Consider the following 20,047-nt stretch of genomic DNA (forward strand, 5'->3'; position numbering starts at 1 on the left):
GAACAATGAATTCTTTTATTATTTTTTCTTAGCACCTGGTTTTAAAGTTGGGTTTTAGTAAAGGGTTTTTAGATTAATTCATGACTTGCAGTATAAACATGTTCTTAAATATGGTTGCAGGCCCACTTGGGCAACATAAACTAGCAGCGCAACATGCAATATATTTTAACGTAAGCCCACTGGGGCTACATCGACAATCAACAGAAGCTTCATAATATATAAAATATTTTAAAAATATTTAATATATATTAATATGTATATAGCTGTATTTTAAAGCATGTATATATTTTATACAGTCTGTTTTACGCGTGTTGTATTCAATATCATATGAATTTTAACCGATTGCGTAAATTGTCAATTACCACACGCTGCTCACTCGCAACAGTTTGATTTATGAACTACAAGTCTGTCTTTCAATGCACTGTGTTTGTAGTTTAATTTTATCACGTGGTTATCAATTTAAAAATGGCCGCTCGCTTTGATTTCATTTGTCAGTGAACAAGAGTGTGTGACACTCGAAACGCGTTTGGCAGAAGTGGCTGAATAAAGATTTGAAGGACCACACACGGCTTCGTTTTTCCTTCCATGGATTGTGAAGGACTTATTGCAATTTAACAGGACCCGCTTCTGTGGGGTCCTCTCGTAACGAAGCGACTTCCGTTCAGGAGGAGGCAGTTTATACACAGAGGACGTTTCCTATATATATATATATATCAAGCTCGTTGGGGTGTGTCCACAGATTGAGCCGCACTCGAGAAACAAGTTGCTTTCCCCATCAGCTTTATTAGGTACAGGCAGCGTGATTTCCGGTAAGTTCAGACATATGACAATTGCCTGACGCGTTTCGAATTAAATCTTTATCAAAGGCTTTCATAGTCCAAAGGGTGCATGAAAGTTCTTCATTTCCAGTTTGGCGATATCGTTTGCCCCAATGGGCTGCTTGTGATTTCGCACGTTGCCTTATGGGAAATGGAGTTCTGCATATTCCCTTAATTGCAAAGCTCACAGATGAGCCCCAGAAGTCGTTGTTGCCTGAAATCCATCTTGTTCCCCACTTTTGAAACTCGCCGTGATTACGAGCCCTGTGGCCCCCTGGTTCGAAGTGGTGCAGGCTCAGCGGCTGGACGGCCGCTCTTACATCAAGCTCATTGGGGTGTGTCCACAGATTGAGCCGCACTCGAGAAATAAGTTGCTTTCCCCATCAGCTTTATTAGGTACAGGCAGCGTGATTTCCGGTAAGTTCAGACATATGACAATTGCCTGACGCGTTTCGAATTAAATCTTTATCAAAGGCTTTCATAGTCCAAAGGGTGCATGAAAGTTCTTTATTTCCAGTTTGGCGATATCGTTTGCCCCAATGGGCTGCTTGTGATTTCGCACGTTGCCTTATGGGAAATGGAGTTCTGCATATTCCCTCAATTGCAAAGCTCACAGATGAGCCCCAGAAGTCGTTGTTGCCTGAAATCCATCTTGTTCCCCACTTTTGAAACTCGCCGTGATTGCGAGCTCCGTGGCCCCCTGGTTCGAAGTGGTGCAGGCTCAGCGGCTGGACGGCCACTCTGACATCAAGCTCGTTGGGGTGTGTCCACAGATTGAGCCGCACTCGAGAAACAAGTTGCTTTCCCCATCAGCTTTATTAGGTACAGGCAGCGTGATTTCCGGTAAGTTCAGACATATGACAATTGCCTGATGCGTTTTGAATTAAATCTTTATCAAAGGCTTTCATAGTCCAAAGGGTGCATGAAAGTTCTTCATTTCCAGTTTGGCGATATCGTTTGCCCCAATGGGCTGCTTGTGATTTCGCACGTTGCCTTATGGGAAATGGAGTTCTGCATATTCCCTCAATTGCAAAGCTCACAGATGAGCCCCAGAAGTCGTTGTTGCCTGAAATCCATCTTGTTTCCCACTTTTGAAACTCGCCGTGATTGCGAGCTCCGTGGCCCCCTGGTTCGAAGTGGTGCAGGCTCAGCGGCTGGACGGCCGCTCTTACATCAAGCTCATTGGGGTGTGTCCACAGATTGAGCCGCACTCGAGAAACAAGTTGCTTTCCCCATCAGCTTTATTAGGTACAGGCAGCGTGATTTCCGGTAAGTTCAGACATATGACAATTGCCTGACGCGTTTCGAATTAAATCTTTATCAAAGGCTTTCATAGTCCAAAGGGTGCATGAAAGTTCTTCATTTCCAGTTTGGCGATATCGTTTGCCCCAATGGGCTGCTTGTGATTTCGCACGTTGCCTTATGGGAAATGGAGTTCTGCATATTCCCTCAATTGCAAAGCTCACAGATGAGCCCCAGAAGTCGTTGTTGCCTGAAATCCATCTTGTTCCCCACTTTTGAAACTCGCCGTGATTGCGAGCTCCGTGGCCCCCTGGTTCGAAGTGGTGCAGGCTCAGCGGCTGGACGGCCACTCTTACATCAAGCTCGTTGGGGTGTGTCCACAGATTGAGCCGCACTCGAGAAACAGGTTGCTTTCCCCATCAGCTTTATTAGGTACAGGCAGCGTGATTTCCGGTAAGTTCAGACATATGACAATTGCCTGACGCGTTTCGAATTAAATCTTTATCAAAGGCTTTCATAGTCCAAAGGGTGCATGAAAGTTCTTCATTTCCAGTTTGGCGATATCGTTTGCACCAATGGGCTGCTTGTGATTTTGCACGTTGCCTTATGGGAAATGGAGTTCTGCATATTCCCTCAATTGCAAAGCTCACAGATGAGCCCCAGAAGTCGTTGTTGCCTGAAATCCATCTTGTTCCCCACTTTTGAAACTCGCCATGATTGCGAGCTCCGTGGCCCCCTGGTTCGAAGTGGTGCAGGCTCAGCGGCTGGACGGCCGCTCTTACATCAAGCTCATTGGGGTGTGTCCACAGATTGAGCCGCACTCGAGAAACAAGTTGCTTTCCCCATCAGCTTTATTAGGTACAGGCAGCGTGATTTCCGGTAAGTTCAGACATATGACAATTGCCTGACGCGTTTTGAATTAAATCTTTATCAAAGGCTTTCATAGTCCAAAGGGTGCATGAAAGTTCTTCATTTCCAGTTTGGCGATATCGTTTGCCCCAATGGGCTGCTTGTGATTTCGCACGTTGCCTTATGGGAAATGGAGTTCTGCATATTCCCTCAATTGCAAAGCTCACAGATGAGCCCCAGAATTCGTTGTTGCCTGAAATCCATCTTGTTCCCCACTTTTGAAACTCGCCGTGATTGCGAGCTCCGTGGCCCCCTGGTTCGAAGTGGTGCAGGCTCAGCGGCTGGACGGCCGCTCTTACATCAAGCTCGTTGGGGTGTGTCCACAGATTGAGCCGCACTCGAGAAACAAGTTGCTTTCCCCATCAGCTTTATTAGGTACAGGCAGCGTGATTTCCGGTAAGTTCAGACATATGACAATTGCCTGACGCGTTTCGAATTAAATCTTTAGCAAAGGCTTTCATAGTCCAAAGGGTGCATGAAAGTTCTTCATTTCCAGTTTGGCGATATCGTTTGCCCCAATGGGCTGCTTGTGATTTCGCACATTGCCTTATGGGAAATGGAGTTCTGCATATTCCCTCAATTGCAAAGCTCACAGATGAGCCCCAGAAGTCGTTGTTGCCTGAAATCCATCTTGTTCCCCACTTTTGAAACTCGCCGTGATTGCGAGCTCCGTGGCCCCCTGGTTCGAAGTGGTGCAGGCTCAGCGGCTGGACGGCCGCTCTTACATCAAGCTCGTTGGGGTGTGTCCACAGATTGAGCCGCACTCGAGAAACAAGTTGCTTTCCCCATCAGCTTTATTAGGTACAGGCAGCGTGATTTGATTTGTGTAAACTTTTTTCTTTTCTTGTTGACATAATGAAAGAAGAATTTTTTCTATGTCTATTACCAAACGGTTGTGTAACTATGGCAACAAAGGATTTAAATAATGTGGTAAATGTGCTGTACCTGTGTTCAGTGACCAAGGCGGCGAGTCCGTCGAAACGCGTTTGGCCATTTTGCTGTAAATAAATATTTTTCTTTGACGAATTTCCCACGGAGTCAGCGCCTCTTCATAAACAGCTTGAACTGGATTGTTGAATTTACAGAGACCGGCCGGGATCTCACACGCTGACCCTCCTTGTTCTGGAGCTCTTCGGTTACCGGTGCCATTAATGGTATTTCTTTGGAGTCAAGGAATTCGAAGAGCCCCCCGACGAGCCTAAAAATACGGGAACGAAGCGTCTATAGTGCACTCTCACGGAAGCAGGCAAGCCGAGCCCCGAGGTCGCTGGAGGGCAATCCGGGTTCTCAGGTAAGCCTGTGAGTGAGCGTTGTGCGCGTAACGCGATCCCTCATAGTGGCTTGTGGGAAAGGTAGTTCGCAAACTTTGATTGCGAGCAGTGGGCGCCAAAGACTGACATACAATTTACAGCGATGGCAGAGGAGTGGGTTAGAAGACGGGAAGAAGAGGCCCTTGATATTTTCAGCGATGTAGACACTGGTGGGTCTTCAGCTACTGGCAGCAATATATCGAGAGACTCACAACCAGTGAGTGATGTCAAGAGGCTTACACATGAGCTAGAGAAACTGAGGAAGACGGAGGTCTCCAAATGGTGGGAGTGTAAATCATTGCAGAGATACTTAGACGTTGGACGCATTCCAAGGGGTTTGAGAATCCTAATCGCCCCGACATATGAGAACCCCGATCCCGCAATGCTACAAATGTGGGCGGAAAATAGCGCACAGTCATCAAAAAATATGTTGCAAATTTTGATAAAATTCGCTGCAAGTGATCGTGAAAAAATAATGGAAAGAATAAATCAAATCCTTAAGCAACTGCAAGAATTAGAGAACCAGGATGAAATTACTAAATTACTCACGGAAATTGAAACAAAGTTATCCAAACATGAACAGACTATAAAAGAACGAAAAGCTATGAAGTTCCAAAGAGATAGGAACGATTATCTCCAAGGAAGAATTTATACATTTTCAAAAAAGTTTGATAACATCAGAAGACAGCAGTTATCAACATCGGCAAGTAACATCCCAAGAATGAGTGACCCAAGCGAGTCAGAATTAAGTTCGGAATTGGAATCAGATCCTGAAGGTGCAATGGCTAAGGACCCAATCCAGAGTGCTCCCACACCAATCCAAGAGTTTGGTTTTTTACGTCTAGAAAGAATTATGAGTCTCAGACCACGAACGTCAAGACCAGAACCAACACAGAAAAATCAACCAACACAAAAACAACAACAAAAACAAAACCAAGGCGAAGGAAAAACCGGAGGTGGGGGAAAAGTGCAGCAAAAGACCGGAAAATCAACATACAGAAGGAACAATCGCCAATGAATAGCAATGAAGAATCAGATAACACAGTGATCAATTTAAGCAAAATGGATATCACAGAAAAAGAAAAAAAGATTCTATCATTAGGACTCTCATATTGTACTGTCACAAATTTTGATTACACTCAGACGAGAATAGATCTATTTCATTACATCAGGAAATTGAAATTGTGCAAATATTTCTATAATGTAAATAGGAATCAAACACCAATGCCCTTGAAGGACAGCACCGAGACCGCTACCAATATTTTAACAGTAGCAGACATGCCTCTTCTTCAACATCTAGAAGAATTGAATCAAGAGATGAGTCAGATATCTCCTACTGATGCAGCCACAGGTTCAAATATAAATATATTTTCAAAAACGCAAAGTCCCTTCAAACCGAAATCAATCTTTCTACCAATGATGCCCAGAGACGGCATAGACATTTTTTCGGAAAATGTGATCAAAGATCTGAAAGAACTAGCCACAATGAGTAGCAAGCAGTTCAGAACAAGTCTGAATAAAAATATCTTTGAATACAACAATTTAATGAATAAGATCAAATCCAGGAATGACATTATGGTGAGATGGTCGGACAAAGGAGGTAATATAGTCCTGTGGCCTACAGACATGTATCAGCAAGAAGCAATGAAACAACTTCAGGACCAAGACTGTTACTGTCGCATCAGCTCCACATATTCGACAGGAGTTAAAGAAAGATTTCATGTAGCACTATACGATTGGAAGAGAATGGGTTTGTTATCTAAGGATGAGATGGAGTTTTTAAAGAATGATTTCCCAGTAACACCGGAATTATATCTCATTCCAAAAATTCACAAAGATCCACTGAGTCCCCCTGGGAGACCGATCATCTCAGCTATTGGAGGGCTATTTGAAAATACGAGCAGGTACATTGACCACTTCCTTCAGCCCTTTGTTCGGAGTCTACCAGCATACATAGGAGACACCAGAGACTTTTTGAACAAAATTGATAATCATCTATGGAGTGACAACTATGTGTTTTTGACGTTGGATGTACAAAGCTTGTACACGAGTATCAAGCACAAAGACGGCTTGAACGCCATGGCTTTCTTTTTAAGCAAAAGAGAAATGGAACTTTACCAACACACAGTCATGCTATTGGACATGACAAAGTGGTGTTTAAACAATAATCTCTTTCTGTTTGATAGGTTGTATTATAGACAGATCCAAGGTACAGCCATGGGTACCTGCTTCTCCCCCAGTTATGCTAATTTGCATATGGGCTGGTGGGAGGAGCAGGTACTCAGGCATCAATATCACCAAGAAATGTCAAACAACATCAAACTGTATACCAGATACATAGATGATATTTTTATTTTGTGGGAAGGTACTGAAGAATCTGCTATCAAATTTGCTACTGATTTAAACCAAAATGATCTAAACTTAAAATTCACATGCACTACCAGTAAAGAGATGATTCATTTTCTAGATTTAGAAATATACCACATGAATGAAAGGATAGAGACAAAAACATTTAGAAAATTAACATCAGGGAACTCCATACTACACGCTAGTAGTTTCCATCCGAATAAACTTATTCACAACATTCCTTACGGTGAATGCTTGAGGATGAAAAGAAATTGCAGCTCTGTCACCTCTTTCAATCAAGCTAAGAAAGAACTCTTTACCAGACTTAGTCATAGAGGATATAATGAACCAATATTGACTAAAGCAGAGAACAAAAGTGCAAAAATTCAGAGAATAGAGTTACTGAAACCAGACAACAAGAAAACGTTAGAAGAGACAGGAGATTATCATAAAAAGACACCCCCCAGACTCATCACTGGTTACAATCTCTATCACAACAACCTAAGAAAAATACTGCTCAGACATTGGCCATCAGTACGAAATGATCCCGTAATAGGCGAGTTATGTAAAAAACCACCGCAAATTACATTTAGACGGGCCAAATCTATGCGCCAAGAACTTGTCTGTAACTCCCCTAGAGCGAGTGCCAAAACTGAATGGCTTAAACCGCAAAAAGGATTTTTCAAGTGCGCAAAATGTAAGGCATGCAAGTATGGGACTAACACCCGCAGCCTTACACTACCATTCAGGAACACTCCGTTTGAAATCCGCAGCTACTACACTTGTAAAACCGAGTTTGCGGTTTATGTCTTAAGGTGTACTTGCAATAAGTTTTACGTAGGTAGTACCATTCACCAAGTGCACGTAAGAATATTGCAGCATCTTCGTGCCATTAACAAGGATGATCCAACTTATCCGGTGGCCCGACACATAAACACCATACACAATGGCAGAAGTGAAGACCTCTCATTCTTTGTAATAGACAACATCCCTAAAAACAACAGGGGAGGGAATAGATTGTTGTCTCTACGCAAATTGGAATCTAGATATATCATGTTACTAGACAGCAAAATCCCTACAGGATTGAACGCTGACGAAGCGTTAAGTGTACATCTGCAATAAGTATTGTACTTCATATCAAGTTAATTTAGAAAATTATGGGTTCTATTTCCTCTCTGTCTATCCTAAATCCACTCCACCTACACAGGTAGCACCTTAGGCAAGCAGATATTCGTTTCTTCCTTTTTGTTGTCTCTCAACCGATGTTAAAAGATCGACTAATGGAATCATATGTTATCACTACCCACTGGGGTCAAATTTATTTAACATAGTTGTATTCTTTGTAGTCGACTACATGCAAGTTTAAATGTATGAGTATTACACTCGTATTTGATTTGTGTAAACTTTTTTCTTAGTTTGTTGACATAATGAAAGAAGAATTTTTTCTATGTCTATTACCAAACGGTTGTGTAACTATGGCAACAAAGGATTTAAATAATGTGGTAAATGTGCTGTACCTGTGTTCAGTGACCAAGGCGGCGAGTCCGTCGAAACGCGTTTGGCCATTTTGCTGTAAATAAATATTTTTCTTTGACGAATTTCCCACAGAGTCAGCGCCTCTTCATAAACAGCTTGAACTGGATTGTTGAATATATATATATATATATATATATATATATATATATATATATATATATATATATATATTATCTACTGGCGGTCGCCAGTAGATAGTTATAGTTAGGACCGTGTTTCCATAGGAAATCCGCAACATTCTATTTGGAATTACTTTGGCGCCGATTGACGAATCCTCGTGAAATTTTCAAAATAGTTGGGGCGCTCCGCTTCGCTCCTTCCCTGAAAGTCTCGGGGGGATTCGTCAAGCGGGGGCTGAGAAAAAGGGGGGGTCCCAAAACGCGTTTACCCCATGCATTTTTCCATAGGACCTTTAGTCCAAGCTACAGCCCGAACGGCTGAACAGAATTACTTGAAATTTGGCAGAGAGGTAGTCCTCAGGTCAGGGATGTGCCTTTTGCAGGTCTGGTGTAAATCTGTTCAGTATTTCCTGAGAAAATAGCAGTTAAATCAATATATATATCTATAAGCGCGCACCGTGCGCGTACGGTACTCGCACGGTGAAAAACCTTAAAAAACCTCCCAAAAAACCCATAACTGAGCATTTAAAAAACCGTACAAATTCACTGAAAAAACCATAGGTTTCACACACGTTATAGTTAGGAATTAGCATTTAAAAAACCTTGAGATTCCCCCATTATAGTTAGTGCAGGCAACTATAACTCACGCGACCGCAGTCCTCTGCTGATGACGTCAGATATTACATCACTGTATTTAGACACCTATTTACCCATGTCTTCTTCCATTAATCTTTAGCTATACATATATTACAAATATTTATTTTTCAGAAAGACACATATGTAATCAGTGATGTAATATCTGACGTCATCAGCAGAGGATTCCGGTCGCGTGAGTTATAGTTGCCTGCACTAACTATAACGGGGAAATTTCATTGGTTTTTCACGAGGGAAATGTCCAGCTAACTATAACATGTGTGAAACCTATGGTTTTTTAAGTGAATTTGCAAGGTTTTTTAAATGCTAATTCCTAACTATAATGTGTGTGAAACCTATGGTTTTTTAAGTGAATTTGTACGGTTTTTTAAATGCTAAGTTATGTATTTATTAATATTTTTTTTTTCAGGTTTTTAACCGTGCGTGCAAATTTTGGCCCTTGGGGGTCCTTCTGGGACCCCCTGACAAAGGCTAGGGGGTCAGGAACTGTCCACCCTGCCCCCTTTTCACGTTCTCCACCTTTGTTTTTCACCCCCTCAGACTGCGAGAGACAAAATGGCGGCCGACACTTCCTGGTTTCGACCGATTCGAATGTTTACTAAGATCTAACAACCAATCAGAAGCGCGCTCGCGCACGGCAGCGTGCGCGTACCGTATGTTTTACCGTACGCGCCTATAGATATATATATGCTTTTAAATGCTATTTTCTCAGGAAATACTGAACAGATTTACACCAGACCTGCAAAAGTCACATCCCTGACCTGAGGACTACCTCTCTGCCAAATTTCAAGTAATTCTGTTCAGCCGTTCGGGCTGTAGCTTGGACTAAAGGTCCTATGGAAAAATGCACGGGGAAAATGCGTTTTGGGACCCCCCCCTTTTTCTCAGCCCCCGCTTGACGAATCCCCCCGAGACTTTCAGGGAAGGAGCGGAGCGCCCCACCTATTTTGAAAATTTCGCGAGGATTTGTCAATCTGCGCCAAAGTTATTCCAAATAGAATGTTGCGGATTTCCTATGGAAACACGATCCTAACTATAACTATCTACTGGCGACCGCCAGTAGATAATATATATATATATATATATATATATATATATATATATATATATATATATATATATATATATATATATATATATATATATATATATATGTAGAGAGAGAGAGAGAGAGATTATATAGAGATATATATATATGGAGTATCTCTGTGAAATTCCAACCCCCTCCCTAGTCTCTGACAAGTTCGTGAAGGACGAGAAACAAGTGCTGCTGAAGATGGTGTGCACAGGTGTGAGGTAGAATGGAGCGCAGGATGGTCACTCCACTCTGTGGAACAGTGCTTCAATAAAGACAAGAAAAATGTGTTAAACGATGTACTATATAGTACCTTAACACACACACAGCAAAATACATAAAAGGTTTGATAGGGTAAGCTAGGGAATTCACCTTGGTGTGAGGAACAATTCACCCAAGACCCAGTTAACTTCACTGAGTGTTCTTTCCAATGCTGAGTAGGATAGGGAACTCTTGGGATTTTAGTAGCATAGGAAAAGTTAACATTCCGAGGATGTACTCCCTATTGGGGGTCATAGCTACAGGCATGAGGGTTCCCAGCAGAGCGAAAACAAAATGATACATGAATGCTCCAGCATGAAAACAAAATCATAGTTGAGTGCTCCAGCACAAGTTAAAACAAGCATTTGCAATGCAATAGGTCTCGCATTTACGCGAGTTTGATCTATTGTCATTGTAAATGGCAATGCCTTTTATGTATGTGTTTTGAAAACCTGCAGGCGGTGAGTTAACATGCACTTTGTAATTATAGTCCTTGTTTATGGGAAGCAAGGCTGGTAGTAAAAGAGGCGCAGTTACTGCCAGCCTTGCTTCTCGTAAGCAAGGACTATAAGCACAAAATGCATGTTTACGCACCGCATGCTGGTTTTCAAAACACATAAATAACTCAAATGCAAGACCTGTGCCATTGCAAATGCTCTGCACTTGTTACGAAGTATGCTTCTTCCAGCGCTCAGGTGCCAGTTGGCCTCCAGCTACTTGGTATCCTGGCCTAAAGCACTTGGCATGCTAGTATTTGTAGGCCCACGTTTATTATGGCAAAGGCAAAACTACAAGTCCCAGCATCCAGAGAGCTATTGGTTAGAATGCTCAGATTGTCTAATATTGGCCTGAATAGCACAAAGCCAGTTAGTAGTTACATCATTCAGCGCTAGTTCATCTTTACCTTTTTAAAAATCATTTTTGGCACACCCTGTAGTTGGGCATTCGTGCAGTCTTTCGTAAAAGGGCACTCTGTGCTGACCCCCCCTTACAATGGAGATTTATCTGCTGGGAGAGGGAGTCAAAGATGGTATTTGTACAGTTGAGCTAGCAAGATGCTTTCCGCGCTCCAGACAAGTGAGTGCCTTAATGAATAGTTCAGGAGAGTGTGCCTGGTGTATCGTGACACTGATGGCAGTCTTCAGCCCCACTCTGTGCTGGAATCAAGCTCCTTTTCTTGCCTATTCCAGATATTTAGGAAGGTGCTGCAGTTCACTTCCCTAGCTGGGAAGAGGGCCTGTCCTCCAGGACTGGGCAAGGATTGAAATCGCACTAGGCAGAGTGTGTGTCCAGACATTTCTGCCTTTTTATACTTTTAGCATAATAAATACTTCTACCATCCCCAAAAGTGGATTTAAAAACACATACTGAATTCTGGAAAAACAATTTATTAACTCCATGCCTAAGTTTAACAGTAAAAGAAAAAAACGACTTATATTAAATGTGAAAAGCTGATTTATGGTGACTGGAGAGAGCAGAGAGACTGATGTTCGCAGATTGCTCCAGTGAGTTCCTTGCAGTGAGAGGGCTGCATCTGAGGCGTGTCTCGCGCTTGAACTCTGAAGACACAGGCCACGGACTCATTATGCACACGTATTTTTAGAAACAAGCTGAAATCTTAGCCCTCTTGAGCACCCATGATACTTGCATATATTTGAAGCATGTCTCAAGGCTGAAATAAAGTACAGCCCTTTCTGAACACACACACAATGTCTTTGATTTGAAAGGGGGATTCTGAAACTGCGTGTAACACGCGCACGGTGGGAGCATGTGAGCGCGCGTGGGAGGCAGAGAGGAGCCGCCATGCGCGTGCACATTGCCTGTCCGTGCGTGCACATGGTTTGTCTCCCTTCGCACACCAAACTGACAACAATAGTTTTGTCAAGGCGAAGTAGCGCATGTGCTGCGTTCGCTAGGCGAGACCTAAGAACAAATACCATGAAAGCGCTCCAGCGCAAGAAAGAAATCCAAACCCAAGAAAGCACTCCAGCACATGTACAGTTGAACATTTAGTTTAAGTGCTCCAGCGCATAGATGAACAAACACTTAGCTTTAGCACTCCAGCACTGTGGTCAGGCAAAGTTCAGGCTGCCCTTCCAGCGCATATTAGAAATGCCGGAGTATTCACCAGAGTAACGAGTGTAGGTGGACAAGCAGCTGTGCTACTCTGGTTCGTGGAGAGAGCGTGGCAGGCGGCTGTATGCAGTGCAGCTCAGTAGCATTTTTGCAGTAAACAGAGCTTGGTCTGAGCTGATTCGAAAGAAAAGGAACTCCTTAACTGCTCCATGGTATCCATGTTCGAGACGAAGCAGCATCGGTTTCTTTGATCCGGGTTTAAATACCATATGACCCCTACGTCAAAACCCGACCTGCCTTGTCCTACATAACACGGGAAGTAGTCTGGATGGACAGCCGGTCATGTAGAGATTGGCATAGCTTCTCACCATAAAGCCGATAGTTAAGGACCGGAATATCATGATTTAAAACATCCGCTGAATTCATACCACATTTGCTCGTTTATGTGTGCTGACAGGGACATCAGCGTCTGGATCCATGACACGCAGCTGTCACCCTAGGGGTATCTGGGTGCTGAGTGTGCCATGTCTCAGGCAAAAAGTTAGGTCTTGAGTTTCTTTCTGAACTCCACCTGGAAGGGGGCTGTTCGGAGGTGGAGGGGCAGGTTATTCCAGGCCTTGGCAGAGATGTAGGAGAATACACAGCCCCTGCTGAGGCTGCGACGGATGAAGCGGATGTAAGTGAGTGCAAGTGAGGAGGAGAGCAGGAGTCTTGCTGGAAGATGGAAGTTCAGTCGATGGTTGATGTGGGACAGTCCGTGATCGCGTAGAGCTTTGTAGGCGTACATGAAGATCTTGAACTAGCATCTCTTCTAAATGGGGAGCCAGTGGAAATTTCTGAGTTGGGGGGTGATGTGGGTCGATTTAGGTAGGTCCAGAATGAGTCTGGCTGCAGCATTCTGTATGGTCTGGAGTCTAATGAGGAGCTGGGTGGAGATGCCAGAGTAAAGAGCAATGCCATAATCAAGGCCGCTGGTGACGGTCTTTCTGGTGTTGACTGGAATCCATCTGAAGATTCTGCAGAGCAAACAAAGGGTGTGGAAGCAGGAGGAGGCAACTGCATTGACTTGTCATTTCATGGACAGTTTGCAGTTGAGGATGATGCCTAGATTGTGTGCATGGTCTGTTGGTGTGGTTGTTGGTCCGAGTTCTGCTTACCCCCAGCTGTGGTCCCAAATGGAAGTGTTCTTCCCAAAGATCAAAACTTCTGTCTTGTCAGAGTTAAGTTTGAGGCAGTTGTCTCTCATCCAGTTGGCTATGTTGGTCATGGCATTGAAAGATGTTGGTTTTGGCATAGGAGGGGTCCTCGGTGAGCGAGAGGATAAGTTGAGTGTCATCAGTGATGATCCTTGGGAAATGCCACAAATGATGTCCCTGGGTTCGGAGGTCAAAGGAGGCAGCTGGATGCTCTGTGTGCTACCTGTGAGGAAAGAGGCGATCCACTTGAGGGCATTTTGCCGTATGCCGATGTTGTGGAGTTTGTCAATGACGGTATGGTGGGAGATGGTGTCAAACGTAGCAGAGAGGTCAAGGAGGATCAGGGTGTCTGTGGCAGCATTCAGCGTGGTCTTAGCCCTGTGGTTTGCACGGATTCCTGATTGTGATAGGTGGTTTCGTTCCAGCTATTCTGTAAGTTGGTGGTTGATGGCTTTCTCGAGTACTTTGGCTGGGTATGGGAGCAGGGAGATTGGTCAATAATTTTGGAGATTGCTGGGGTTGGCAGAGGGTTTCTTTATGAGGGGTCTGACCACTGTGTGTTTCCATCTGTGGAGATGGAGGTGTTGATGATGCTGGTGAGTTCTGTGCTGATTGGGCTATAGGTAAATTTGTTTTAGATGAAAATCCTAAAAACTCACAATTGAAATGGGCACCCTGGAATCAAAGAGTCTGTGATATATTCACACCCTCGAACAAAGGTTAATTTAGAATTGACTCTACGGAAGAAGTGTGCAGAAATCACAATGTGAAAGGGTTTGTGCTTTCTTTTTACTTCCAGAAAGGAAACTGCCAAGCCGGTCTATGAGAATGCGGATTCGGTCTCCTGATGACAAAGTAGTGGTCCGGGCACGGCCTCTTTCCTCGTCAGGTAGTGAAGGTCTGCGGAGAGCTCAAGGTTATCTCTTTGGGACAAGAGCAAGGAGTAGGAATTTGAACCATTCACCATTGAAACCAGAAGAAGAAATCCCAGAGGTTAAACATGTTGGTAAGTCAAGTAATCTTTTCACTTCTGATCGGTTTGTCAGGAATAAACTTTATAGTGTCCTACTAATTCTATTTGTCTAGCATCTACAACCTTGTTGGAAAAGGCTAGGCAAAATACCCTACAATACACTACACCTCAAAACTAATTTCAAATTTATCAGGTCAGAGCCACTGGGATGAAAAAACATTTTCCAGCTCATGTGTTCAACAATTCAGGTCTGTCAGATAATGTCACCTTGGAATTGTTTTTTCTCGAAAAAAGTTCCCTTTAATAGTTTCTCGTCTAAGTAGCTTATATATTCTTCTAAATACAAAACATATTAACAGTTAAGTGTTCTACAGGTAACATAACATTGTGTGACTAACAGCTCAGATATTTGGGGCCTACAATTGATATGTTGGGCCCGATTCACAGAACTAATTTAAGACAAAATCCTAAACTTACTACCATTTTGGTATTCACAGAAGGCACTTACTCATTTCGGTATTCACAGAAGTTAGGAGTCCAAACTTTAGGACTCCTAAATGCCTTCTGTGAATACCGAAAGTCTTAAAGTTAGGATTTTTCTAATTTAGGAGTAGTAAAATTAGGACTCCTAACTTTAGGACTCCTAAATGCCTTCTGTGAATACTGAAAGTCTTAAAATTAGGATTTTTCTCAGTTTAGGAGTAGTAAAGTTAGGACTCCTAACTTTAGGACTCCTAAATGTCTTCTGTGAATACCGAAAGTCTTAAAATTAGGATTTTTCTCAGTTTAGGAGTAGTAAAGGTAGGAATCCTAACTTTAGGACTCCTAAACTGAGAAAAATCCTAACTTTAAGACTTTCGGTATTCACAGAAGGCATTTAGGAGTCCTAAAGTTAGGACTCCTAACTTCTGTGAATACCGAAATGAGTAAGTGCCTTCTGTGAATACCAAAATGAGTAAGTGTCTTCTGTGAATACCAAAATGGTAGTAAGTTTATGATTTTGTCCTAAGTTAGTTCTGTGAATCGGGCCCGTTGTGTTTTGGGAGAGGGTGATACACATGAAAGCCTATCTCATCCCTATATCAGTGACCCTATAAAGACTCAAATCTCAATTGAAGAAAAGATTAAAAGATGTTGTAACACTTATTGCATCACTGGAACTCAAGTGTGATTTGTAGCATTCCTGTATTCAATGATATGGTAAAACTATAGAGTGGAAAGCTCAATTTTGAAACTTTCCTTAGAAAATCATACACTACTGTCTTCCTCTCTTTAAGCAGGTGACAATGGGAATAGTTTACTTTTGAACACTGCAGACTAAAATACAACATTGATCGTCATTAGTTGTAGATAGAATTAGCAATCTCGACTCAATGCAGGAGTTTGTTTCTGGAAAACAAATAAAATAATGCCCCCTGCACCCTGGTAGTTTTATCCCAGGTTGCAGGGGTCATTATTTCTATTTTTCTGTCGCTCACCACGAGGTTTCGCCTGGCTGTGACAGACAGAAAAAAACAGACTTTACACAGTCCCGTCTAATTTGGGTGGGTGGTTGTATGAGCTTCCCCTGACAGCCACACCTCCATTGGACCATCGGACTAAGCTTTCTGGCATCGAAGCTAATGGGGGAGACCATGTAGACGGAAAGCAAGCGGTGCGCCCATCTATGAAATAGGCAGGTGCGCCAATAGTTTAAGAGACAGGAAATCTGTTGTGTTTGCGATGGAGTATCCTGCCACCCAAACTTTAAAAATAGGCTCTAAGTCTTTCTTGCTTAAAAGCTGGAAAGCCTTTTCGAATAGCACTTTTCTTTATATGATAGAAAGAGAAGAGTTCACAAATTGAAATACCTGGTTCCTGTTCATGGAGTGAGTTTGTTCTTCAGAGTCACTTGGAGATATCTTCAGTGTCCTTATTCATGTTTTGCTTGGATGGGCTTCTGGGTGAATTTACAGTTGAAATCTCACTGTTCTGAATATGATCTAATAATTTTATGAATTCTAATTAGTTCTATTTTGCACTCTATTGCCATATGTGTGCATTGTATTCTGTCACTTATGAATGTATTTCTTTAGAATATTTCTAAATTGCAATGCCGCCTGGGTAGGTGTCCTGTCGCTGGATACCATGAGACTTGGAAACTCATACATCAACACTAAATCAAAGCGTCAAAGCCAGGTTGAGTTATTTTCCCACAAATCATTTAATGCCTAATTGCATGGAGATCAGACAGAAGGTATTACAAATAGAGGCACTATGACAGGAATATATATGATCACCTTGGCGCTGCCTCCTGATCCTTGGACAAAGGCATGAGCAGGAGATGAGCGATGAGAGAGTGTGCCAAGTAAAAAGCTGTGCATTTTGTTTTTAGAGGCCTTTGATACATAGAGCATCATAGCAAATGCAAAGACTCTTAAAGTTTGAATGTTTGTGGATAGGCAACCAGTATAATCTTATAGTAAAAAATATTTAAAACATAAAATATAATACAAAATAAATGCTAGTAAGTCATTTTAAAAAATGATAGAAAATTAATGTAAAAATAAAATAGTCTAAAACGTTTATCATTTTAAATTAAATATGCTTAAAGTATCCTTTAAAAGGTTCCAGGATATAGTGAAATAGAGTAACCTAACTACATATTAAAAAAAACATTTCTACTTCACTAATCTAACTAAAATCCAACAGATGTTTGATAAAATGCTGACAATGGGGGTTAAAATATATTATTATAACTCCAATCTAGCAAACATTGTGGAAAGTGCAAACATTTGGGGTGGGGAGCATGGGTCAGATTTACTATTCTAACTCCAGTCTAACAAACACTAGAAAAAGTGCATTCATTGGGAGGGACAGATTTACTGTCTAACTCCAATGTATCAAACATTGGACAAAGCACCTATAGTGGGGTGTGCAGTCACATTTACTAATACATTTCCAGCAAAACCAACACTGGTAAAAGTGTATATATTTTGCTGCAATGGTCACTTTTATTATTCTAACCTCATTCTAACTAAAACTAGGATAAAGGCATAAATGGGGAAAGTGGAGGGAGCCAGGTTTACTATTGTAACTCTCGTCTACCAACTTTTGGGGAGAGTGCATAATTTGAGAGGGTCAGTATTAGACCAGACCACCTTTGGCGTGTTATTCCCCAGACTTTTTGCCTTCACTATTCTCTTTTTGCTGAACTCATTTTTGTTTGCATTAGGACTCAATGCACTTGCTCCTGCTAACCAGTGGTGAAATTCTTGTGGTCTCCCTTCCAAACATTGTAAAATTGGTGCACACCTAATTGGCACATTTAATTAACTTATAAGTCCCGAGCAAATCGTACTACATGTACCCAGGGCCTGTAAAGTAAATGCCACAAGTGGGCTTCAGCACTCATTGTGCCACTCTCTAAATGCACTGTAAAACATGTCTCAGGCCTGCCGCTGTAGGCTGTAGTGCAGTTTTTAACTGTAATTTTAACCTGGCAAAATACACGTTTTTCCAGGCCCAAAACTTCTGTTTTAATACTAATATGTCACATCAAAGGTAGGCCCTGAAGGCTCATCTCTCTCTTTGTTCCCCGTTAGGCAGCAGTCTCCTTCTTTGTGTTCCCTTGTCCTGATGATGACCTCAAGTCATGAAGGTCGAAAGGCTGTCGACTTGTATCAGCCTAATTGGGATTGTTATTTATGCCATGATTTTTTCATTGTTAGTATTATAAAGTAAATGTTCATGCATAAAACTCTTATTTCCCGAAGAAAGCGCTTACTTCTATTTTTTACGTGTTTCACTTGCACCGTTTAAAACACTTGTTCACAAGCACAATGTGTTAAACTTGTACCTAGAACACAACTTTAAAAACATGGTTGATGCTGCTTCTTATTCCTTGTAAAGTATATATCTATCCCTCTCTTCTTTTTGTTAGTATAATTATGTTGAAACTAAAGTGGGACTACCTGTTTGTGTAATTAATTTACTTTCTAAATTGTGCTTTCTCATTGACTCCCATTGAGACATTGTTGTATGATACTGAAGGGACGTAACACAGGGTGCATTTAAAAAATAGGGCATGTGTACTTAAGTTTTTGTCCTGACAGTGAAACACTCTCAACACTGGGTTACCATATTACACTTAATAAGAGGTAACTTCAGTTTGAGAGCAGATGGAGAATTATTTCCTCTTCTAATTTGAATTGTAATTTAAATCCTCTTTAATGATAAAGTCAGGTTTTAAATTACTATTTTGGTTGAAAGCCATCAACCAAAATGTCACTTTTAGAAAGTAGGAATTTTTCTCCCTAAACCAAATGTGCCTTTCTGCCAGTGTCCAGGGTCACATGACTGTGAATGGCTCTCCTATGGAGTGATGTGTATTTCTTCCATACTGGGGGGGGCAAAAGGTCATTGGGTTTCGGGAACATAGTTTCTCTCCTGAGCAGGATGGGCTGAAGGGTTCTGCATAGCTCTTCCGGAGCCTGAGGGCAGTGATCACCCTCTTCCTGACCTCTGAAGCTGGCTGCCCTGTTGATGGCAAATGCTGATGATCACATCTTGGTGTGCCTGCCCTTTGTCCCTTAGACAGATTGAAGCTAAACCTAAGGAAGGGAGAAGGGTCGACGAAGGGGAGATACTCCACACACAGGCTGTCTGTGGGTATAAAAGTGGCACCCTTAGAACTTCTCACAGAACACTCCTAGACCGGTGAAGAATCAGAAGAAGGACGATCTACGGTCTGAATAAGGAAGACTGGATCTGCTTGCCTTGAACTTGTGATCTCAAAAGTGAATCCAAGGTTCGGTTAGTCTACCTTCTGCATGAGCTAAAGCAGTGATACTCAAAGTACAACCCAAGGGCCGCATGCGGCCCTCCTGACCGTTACATGTGGCCACCTGGTCAACAGCATCACTGGGCTGCTGTTTTCTCAACTCAGCACTAACATTGAGAAAGAAGTTAAATAAATAAGCAAGCCTTTATTTAAAAGTTAATTGAAGTTAAAGAAAGAAAGTAACTAGGTTATCCTGCACCACTAAACAGTGTTATGTTTAAAGACATCTTGCAGCGAAAGTGTAAACGTATGAGAAGGACTCTTCAAAATTCAAAAAGTGTATTTCATTACGATGCAGAACCATTTTACCTCACATTATATCAGTACATTGAGAAGTATTTGTTTTTTAAAAGCAATAGTTTTCAAACATGAATTTGTGAACATTCATGCTTTCCCCCCACCCTGACAACAATGTCGATAGTGAACTAAGATGCTTGTCAGTTGTTAGGTGCATTCTTTTGGCTGGGTTTCTACAATACATGAACAGCATTATAGTTTATTAAATCAAACACAGGAAAAAGTTTTGTACAGATCACATCCTGATGCCTTGTATTTCAACGTCTTATTAAATGTTATTAAGAAGAAAAAAGAGGGAAAGTGAACTAAAACAATTGCCCAAGATCACACAATTTGGAAAGGTGGGGAAGCCGGCAATAATCCCAGATTTTCTGGTTTCACATTGTAAAATTCAGCCACTAGATGTACATGCT

At 42.0% G+C, this 20,047-nt stretch overlaps 1 protein-coding gene across 1 annotated transcript in view; it reads left to right on the top strand.

Moving 5' to 3' along the window:
* FNDC1 (fibronectin type III domain containing 1) overlaps window positions 1–20,047 on the top strand; it is a 1,187,183-nt gene that overhangs the window by 217,591 nt on the left and 949,545 nt on the right. The window contains exon 2 of the mRNA XM_085611596.1: window positions 14,342–14,548. Coding sequence (XP_085467722.1) covers window positions 14,342–14,548 — 207 coding nt within the window. The remainder of the gene's footprint in view (window positions 1–14,341; window positions 14,549–20,047) is intronic.

The sequence above is a fragment of the Triturus cristatus genome, chromosome 6 (assembly GCF_964204655.1).
Source record: "Triturus cristatus chromosome 6, aTriCri1.1, whole genome shotgun sequence".
NCBI classification, from domain to species: domain Eukaryota; kingdom Metazoa; phylum Chordata; class Amphibia; order Caudata; family Salamandridae; genus Triturus; species Triturus cristatus.